The sequence below is a fragment of the Populus nigra genome, chromosome 3 (assembly GCF_951802175.1).
Source record: "Populus nigra chromosome 3, ddPopNigr1.1, whole genome shotgun sequence".
Classification (NCBI taxonomy): Eukaryota; Viridiplantae; Streptophyta; class Magnoliopsida; order Malpighiales; family Salicaceae; genus Populus; species Populus nigra.
The window spans coordinates 7,116,608-7,124,184 of NC_084854.1; the positions used below are offsets into that span (position 1 = coordinate 7,116,608).

The window sequence follows — 7,577 nt, forward strand, 5'->3', positions numbered from 1 at the left end:
TTAATGGGACCTACCAAAATATACGGACGCATCTGCGTTTCTTTGAAAGTAGCTCCAAGCTGCTTTACCTGCGTCTGCGTGGTAACCATTGAAGTTTTTGTCAGGGAGTGAAAGAGAAGTGAGAGCTCTCTCATGTTCTTCAAACCAGGGTCCACTATGGATATTTTTAATATCAATGCCAGGATTTGAGCCAATGAAAGGATCCAAAGTGCAGTAAATAGTATTCTTAACAAAATATAAGTATTCTTAACAATGATCATATTGAAAACAACCAGAGATTGTGATTTTTCGGAAAAAATAACAAAACATCAAACAATTTGTAGTTTTAAGTGTTCAGATTTCTATATAATTTAATTGACAAATAAAAAATATTTTATATTAAGTATTATTTATTTTATAATATAATAACAGTAATTAAATTTATAATATTTAAATTATTAATTATTAATTTTTTTTATTTTATAACCTTAATTTGAAAAAGTATTTTTGTAACTAAACACATTAAATTACTTTTTATTCAACCTCAATTTCAACCATAGTTTTAACCAAACATATATTTTTTCAAACCAACCTCAACTAAAAGTACTTTTTATAAAACAACTTTTTTCAAACCACAACCACAACAGCTACCACAATACCAAACACACTCTTAATCCACAATTGAACTGAGCATAGCTGTTACAGTCGCCCAAGAAGTTTCCGGCGATAAGCCCAAAGGGCTGAACACTTATCTCAACCCATAAGACCCATCGCACGAAGCTTTACCCATAACCGGAACTTCATTTCCGCGGACATGGGCCGGGGACTTTCCTGGGTCTCAAATCATGACCCAACCACTATATAACCGTAAACAATTTTCTTTTCACAACAGAAAAACAAACCACCGACTCTTCAGTTTCTCACTTACCATTCAATGTTTACCTCTCGCCAGGTATTCTCTCTCTGATTCTTGCTTGTCTATTTTTTTTTCTTGTTTAGTGCATTTGATTGATTGGATTAGCTTTAGTTTAGTTGCTTAGGGTTTCGTTTTGCGTTTTTATGAATCGTAAATTATTATTTGGTTAAAATAAGTCTTCAAATTCTCAATTGTCTTACAGTATTGTGGAGATGAAAGAAAGGAATAGTAGTAGTTCGACGCTGAGACGAATTTTAGTTAATTGTGCTGCCCAGGTTTGTTTTGTTTAGAAGATACAAGTTTGATTTATAGCACGGTTTTGGTTTCTTTGATAGAAGTGAAGGAAGTGTTCTTTTGGTAGGCAAAAGAATACGGAGGCTGTGTTGCGGCAAAGGTTCCGGAAATTGAGCGGGATATGTGTTTGAAAGAATTTCTTGCTCTAAAGAATTGCATGCAGAATACCGTATGAAACTCAAATTTTTCAAGAAAATGAAAATATTCTTGCTTTTCCAATTTTTCTAAGGATCTGATCAGATTTTTGTATTTCCTTTTGCTTGGCAGATTAGAGGAAAGGCTTGAGGTTCTCTATCTTGGATATTTTGTGGGCAGACACTGAATACTGCAAGCGTAAGTTTAATAGCTTAAATTTGAGAGGTGAAGGATTTGGTTTGGGTATGTCTGGGAAAGCATCCATCTCGCAGCCTAGTGTTAGTTCAAGTGGGTCTGCTGGGTTGTCACATGTTTATATTCAGCACCCTCCTTTACGATGTAATGTTCCAGGATCAAGGGGTTTATTTTATGATGATGGGAATAAGCTATTATGCTCCCCCACATCTGATCGGGTAATCTGATGTTAAAATCAGTTATTCAAAGTTCGTTTGCATTATCATGATTTTTTAAAAGTGATTGTAGGTTATTTGTTTCAAAATTGATTTGTTTGTCTTTAATTCAGGTTTTTTCATGGAAAGTTGCTCCCTTTGATCCTCTTGTTGCACCTACCTCTGATTTGATAAGTGAAGGTCCTATCCTATCTATTCGGTATTCTTTAGATGCGAAGATCATAGCAATCCAGAGAACCAGTCAAGAGATCCAGTTTTTTCATAGGGAAACTGGACAAAACTTTTGTCACAAATGTAAGCCAGAGTCAGAGAGCATACTAGGGTTTTTTTGGACTGATTGTCCACGGTGCCATTTTGTACTAGTAAAGACCAGGTAAGAAGAAACTTTTATTTTGTTTTATGTGGCTTTTAAAAAAAGTTAAGCATTTTTGTTGGTCTTCAATTTGTTTGCTCTTCAATGTGTTTATTTGCCTTAAATTCTTGCTGAGGCAAAAAAAGAAGGAATCAATTGAAACTTGGGTATTGTGAGAAGGAAATGGATTTTGTCTTTATGTTGTATTTGAACCTCTATCCAAAAAGTTCTTGGAGAGTTTCAACTTTCAAATCTACCCTGATCCTATCTTGATTCCTACACCTCGCCACCTCAGCTAATGACCGAAAGGTGGTCATTTTTCCTAGTTAGGCTTTTAACCTAGTCTGATTTATACTTGTGACGATAGATGACTTGCTTCATGTATTTTTCTTGGATAATGAGTTCGTGTTGAATATAATAATAATGACCTGGTACTTGCATATCCTCAGAAAATTTCCATACCTCACTTTCTGCACATTTGATGGGTTTGTTACAGCAGAGATTGGGAAATTCTGTTTTCCAATATACTAAAGATTGAGATCTTCATTGCAGAATTCTCTCATATACATAGAAGACCCCTGAATATGATTCGGAGTTTTATCTATATTAGGGGCGTTGTATGTCATGGAGATTTCTGCACATGGCCATCTGTTAAAAAAAAGAAGAAGAAAAAGGAATAGAAAGTTTCTCTAGTAATAGCTTCTTTAGTAACACTCCTATTCAATTTTCTCCAGACTTGATTCAATCTTTTTTATGCCATTAAGATCTTCCCTTTTGATTTCACTAAAATGAAGTCTTAATCACAGTGGGCTGGATTTGCTTGCCTGTGATGCTGAATCAAAATCATTTCAATTGGTAGATACAAGGAAATCAAACGTGAGCTGGTATGTATATACACATGAGAGTCGCTTGGTTCTTCTTGCTTCAGGAATGCAATGCAAGACCTTCAGTGGATTTCAGGTATGCCAAGAATTTTCATCACTGGCTTCAACTTTAATTGGTTCTTGGCTGAATTTGTTGGGCTGTACACTTGTACATAACATTTCTGGAAATTAAAATCAAGCATACCGCCTTGATTTCTTGGGCAATGATTTCTGGAAAAGAATGTCAAGAAGATGCTAGCTTATTCATATCTTAGGACATGTACAAGAAGAGCTTATAGAATTGTTGATGTTTTGAGATTCTATCAGTTAAAGCTGATTGATGATTGTGGGCATCTTCTTTAGTTGAAGCTTCTTCTGAAACTCTGACAACATTGTATTATATTTTGTTCAGCTTTCATCTGCAGGGATTGTTTGCTTGCCAAAGTTTGAGATGGTAATGGCAAAATCTGAGGCTAACAGTAAGCCTGTCCTAGCAGCTGAAGATGTCTATATTGCAACCATGTAGGTTTTTTGGTAGTTTGATTGCTATTAGATTAATACATATAACTTGGTCATCTACATTGTTCACCAAGAAAAGAATGATTTGTTCGCTTATACTAAAGTTAAAAAATCTCAACATTGTCAGCTATGGGAGGATATACTGCTTGCAAATTGATAGAGTTGCAATGCTACTTCACTCATATAGGTTTTATCAAGATGCTGTTGTGCAGCAGGTAATTCCTTTCTCTAATTTCCTTTTCTCTGTTACTGATAACCTTGGATATTGCTTATTGTTATGACACAATTTTTTGGGAATAATAATTGGGTTATCTTAGTTTCACCTAATTTGCATTCAAGAACAGAACTGATCAAAGTAGAATTTTGGAGGTAACTATAGAGCTGAGGAGCATATGCTTTGTTGCACTCTATTAAATATGTGAAAGATTGAACTTGGGACTTTTCTGTGAATTATCAGTTGCATGCATGAGTGTACCAGCACCTGACTTGGCCCTGTTAATGTTTGGGTACCTTTTCATGGATCATAGCATTCAAATAGTGACGGCCAACTTTTTGAAACTCTCAACTCATCCAACTATTTTGTGCCTCATCATGTCAACTAAGTGCTAGACTTGCTACAAAATCAATACACAAATCAGTTGAAATGGTAATGTGCCTTTTTTGCAGGGTTCCTTGCCAATATATTCAAGCAAAATTGCTGTTAGTGTGGTTGATAATGTACTTCTTATCCATCAAGTGGACACAAAGGTTGTTATACTCTATGACATATTTGTAGATTCTCGAGCACCCATTTCTGCTCCGCTGCCTCTACTGTTTAGGGGGTTCCCCAGGTCTAATGCTTCCTCCTCTCGATCTACCGTAAAAGATGGTGAAAGTCCAGAGGCCAACATAAGTGATTCTGAATCAAACATTTATGGAGATGAGTGGACATTTCTGATTCCTGACCTTGCATGCAATGTTTCCAATAAGCAGTTATGGAAAATCCATTTAGACTTGGAGGCAAGTTAAATCAGTTTGATGATGAATTTTTTTTTTCATGTGTTATCTTGTAATTAGATTCTTTTGGTTGCAGGCAATTTCTGCATGTAGCTCTGAAGTTCCATCAGTGCTTGAGTTCTTGCAACATAGGAGGTTGGAAGCTAGTAAGGTGGAAGCCTTTCTTACATTTTGATAAGCTCATTGGTTTTTATAAGGGACACGTAAGAAATTTTGTTTCCTAAAGAACATGATAAGTGATTTTGAAAAGAATAACATATATGAGAATCATTTAAAGAGAAATAAAGTGGATATATCTTTTATGCCTTATATAATTCATTCAACAGCCTTTCTTAAATTTGAGCTCTTACTGATTTGCTGGAGTTGATTGTTGTGTTTCAGGCTAAGCAGCTGTGCTTGGCAATTACACACAACCTTATCTTGGAAAGGAGACCGGTCTTAATGGTTGCCAAGGCAATAGAAGTACTGATTGCGTCTTACTCCCAGTCACTCAAAACAGGAAGTTATCTCAAAGGAATTAAAGGTGAGAAAACCTCACATTCTTGTGGGACACAGATTGTTAAACCAAGATTTGGTGTCAATGCATCTACAGGAGAAGTTTATTGACATGGAACATCTACCAAATGCCAATCTAGTGCCTTAGTTGACAATGAATCTCTGAATAGATTTTTATATTTTTCTATGTCAGACACTGAAGACAATGTCCAATTCAAATCACTAAAAACAAACCGAAAAGTGAACAAGGAGAAATTTTCAGGTGGTGCTGAGAGTTCTAGCACTGAAGTTCACACATCATCTTCACAATCTCAGCATCTGAGACCAACTAACAGCCCATTAAATGCTAGTGCTTCTGAAAGGCAAGAGTCTGAAGTTACTTCTCCAGCAATTTCACCCGATGAGATGTATAGCCTTGTGTTTGCTCCAGTTGAGGAAGAGATGGTGGGAGACTCATCTTACTTCGTTGCCATCATTGTTGAGTTCCTTCGTAGGTATGTCAATTTTATATTTGATTCACGGCTCTACAATGCTTCTAGGCTTGGACTCTTACATGTGTTCCTAATGATATTCTATTTTAATCAACCTTTGCTTTTGCGCTTGTGCAAATCTACTTTATAATATGGAAGTGAAGAACTTTAAGCCACTCTGGTTTTGCAGCCGTTGTGTTAGCAAAACTTTCAGGCACAACATGAAAGAATGACACTGCCCCTTGCCTAGTACGGGCGAGCTCCTGTTACAGATATATATATATATAAAAAAAAGAATTAAATTGAAATGAATAATGGAGTTTAACACTAATGCAGGTATATTTGCTATTATTTTATTATAGAATACGTAAAAAATTGTTGACTGAGTATCAATTTCTCATATGGACCAGTCCAGAAAACAGTCAAATTGGTGGCTCTCTTTCATCCATTGGACTGGGTAACTTTAGTTTCTCAAGTTCTGTTATTAAAATGATTCATGTACCTATCAGGTAACTTGTGCCAGGAAAGTGACTGGAAAAGATGAACTTGAAAGTATTTAGGAAATGTTGATATTGTTTTTTTTTTTCTTTTTATCATGCATGTGTTCATAACTGCTTGTATATATTAGGTTCACACCCAATGACATGTTTGTTTCCAATGTTGCAGTGCAAGTTCAGTAAAGAAAAAAGTTCAACCAAACATCTATGTGTTGGCAATACAACTTCTAGCACACAATGAACGATATGCAGAACTCTCACTGTTCATCATAAACAAGGTTTTGAAACATCGTCTAAAAATGTGCTTATGAAGTAATGGAATCTCCTGGATAGTAATGAAAGCTCTCTATTTTATTTTTTAGCCTTTTTTGTCTTAACGAGTGCAACTATTTCATTACAGGTTCTTCAACCCTCAAAAGAAGTTGCAATGCAGCTCCTAGAAGCAGGCCGTCAAAATTCCCAGGTTAGGAAGCTGGGTCTAGATATGCTGAGACAGCTCTCTCTGCATCATGACTACGTGTTGCAACTAGTGCAAGATGGATATTATCTTGAAGCCTTGCGTTATGCTAGGAAGCACAAGGTAATTTTTACCCTACCAACTTTGGGTATAGATGTAAATATGATATTATATTTTTAACTTAACCAAGGTATCGATTTGTACTAGACAAGTAGTTTTTCAAACCTTTGGTATAGATGCAGCACTTATTGTTGCAGTCATGATCATGCTATTTACATTCAGTTCACTTTGTGGGTGTGTTCAGTGAATCAATTATTGTGAGAATTTTTTTGTATGCTCTTTTTTTTTTGAGAAGATATGGTGTCATGCTGAATAAAATCTGCAGTGTATTTAAATGAACAAAGAGAAAATGTCTTTAGTTGCTATTTTTCTTAAGTAATTTTATCTTAAACCACAATGTTAGATGGAATGAATTTTCAACGTTCCTAACAAAACAACCCATTCATTGTCCAGGTTGTGACTGTCCGCCCCTCGTTGTTTCTGGAAGCTGCTTTGGCTTCTAATGATTCTCAACTCCTTGCTGCAGTGCTGAGATTCTTTTCAGATTTTACTCCAGGATTTAAAACCACTTCCGACTGCTATACCTACAATCGGATTCTCAATGAGATGAACTCAGCTGTAGCTGTTTGAATGTCAACCTGGTATCCAGTTGTAACTCTTGAACGTTAAAACAACAATTACCAGAGGATAGCGGCAGGAAATACTTTCATGTTTACCTTTTCTGTTGAACCTGCTTCTTTTTGGTCGAAACTTTGAGATGAAAGGGGTTTTGAATTTACAGTTTGATGCCATATGCATAAGATTTCATACATGGCCAACAAGATTTTCTTGTTCTCTCTTTTCTGTGGGTCTGAACTCTTTGAAGGTGTTCATATTTTGATGGATAGGGTGTCCAAAATCCAAATTAGGGCATTGGATACTTTTTGATGCTGTGTGGGGTAAAAATTGCTTTGACCTTGCATCCTCAGAGCAAGAGAAATGTTGGAGCTCGTCACCTAAGAACCATTATAACAATCTTTGCTGAAGCAACTTCATTTTCAAGCTTCGTCAACCAACTTGTAATTAGTTGAACTATACAGCCATCGATGAAGCTCATTGTATATCTAAAAGCATTCAAGCCTGTGCTTTTGTCTT

The 7,577-nt window shown here is 35.9% G+C and overlaps 1 protein-coding gene across 4 annotated transcripts; it reads left to right on the forward strand.

The window, feature by feature from the left end:
• Nucleotides 1–828: 828 nt before the first annotated feature.
• Nucleotides 829–7,264, forward strand: LOC133689671 (uncharacterized). 4 transcript variants are annotated; one of them, XM_062109635.1, is made up of 14 exons: nucleotides 829–931; nucleotides 1,231–1,358; nucleotides 1,457–1,737; nucleotides 1,848–2,107; nucleotides 2,893–3,046; nucleotides 3,362–3,471; nucleotides 3,596–3,683; nucleotides 4,135–4,467; nucleotides 4,541–4,615; nucleotides 4,846–4,987; nucleotides 5,153–5,453; nucleotides 6,096–6,204; nucleotides 6,327–6,506; nucleotides 6,897–7,264. In XM_062109635.1, exons 3-14 carry the CDS (start codon nucleotides 1,570–1,572, stop codon nucleotides 7,071–7,073), a joined length of 2,097 nt encoding a protein of 698 aa, XP_061965619.1. In that variant the 5' UTR covers nucleotides 829–931; nucleotides 1,231–1,358; nucleotides 1,457–1,569; the 3' UTR covers nucleotides 7,074–7,264. The 4 variants fall into 4 exon arrangements, with proteins under 4 accessions (XP_061965619.1, XP_061965621.1, XP_061965620.1 ...); XM_062109637.1 differs by lacking the exon at nucleotides 6,897–7,264 and having other exon boundaries at nucleotides 6,096–6,238; nucleotides 6,327–6,382; XM_062109636.1 differs by lacking the exon at nucleotides 1,231–1,358 and having other exon boundaries at nucleotides 883–931.
• Nucleotides 7,265–7,577: the final 313 nt, after the last annotated feature.

Coding starts and splice junctions, on each gene's coding strand:
- LOC133689671 (XM_062109635.1), top strand. CDS start 1,570: ATGTCTGGGAAAGCATCCATCTCGCAGCCTAGTGTTAGTTCAAGTGGG. Junction 2,108..2,892: donor TTTGTACTAGTAAAGACCAG/GTAAGAAGAAAC, acceptor TCTTAATCACAG/TGGGCTGGATTTGCTTGCCT. Junction 3,047..3,361: donor AGACCTTCAGTGGATTTCAG/GTATGCCAAGAA, acceptor TATTTTGTTCAG/CTTTCATCTGCAGGGATTGT.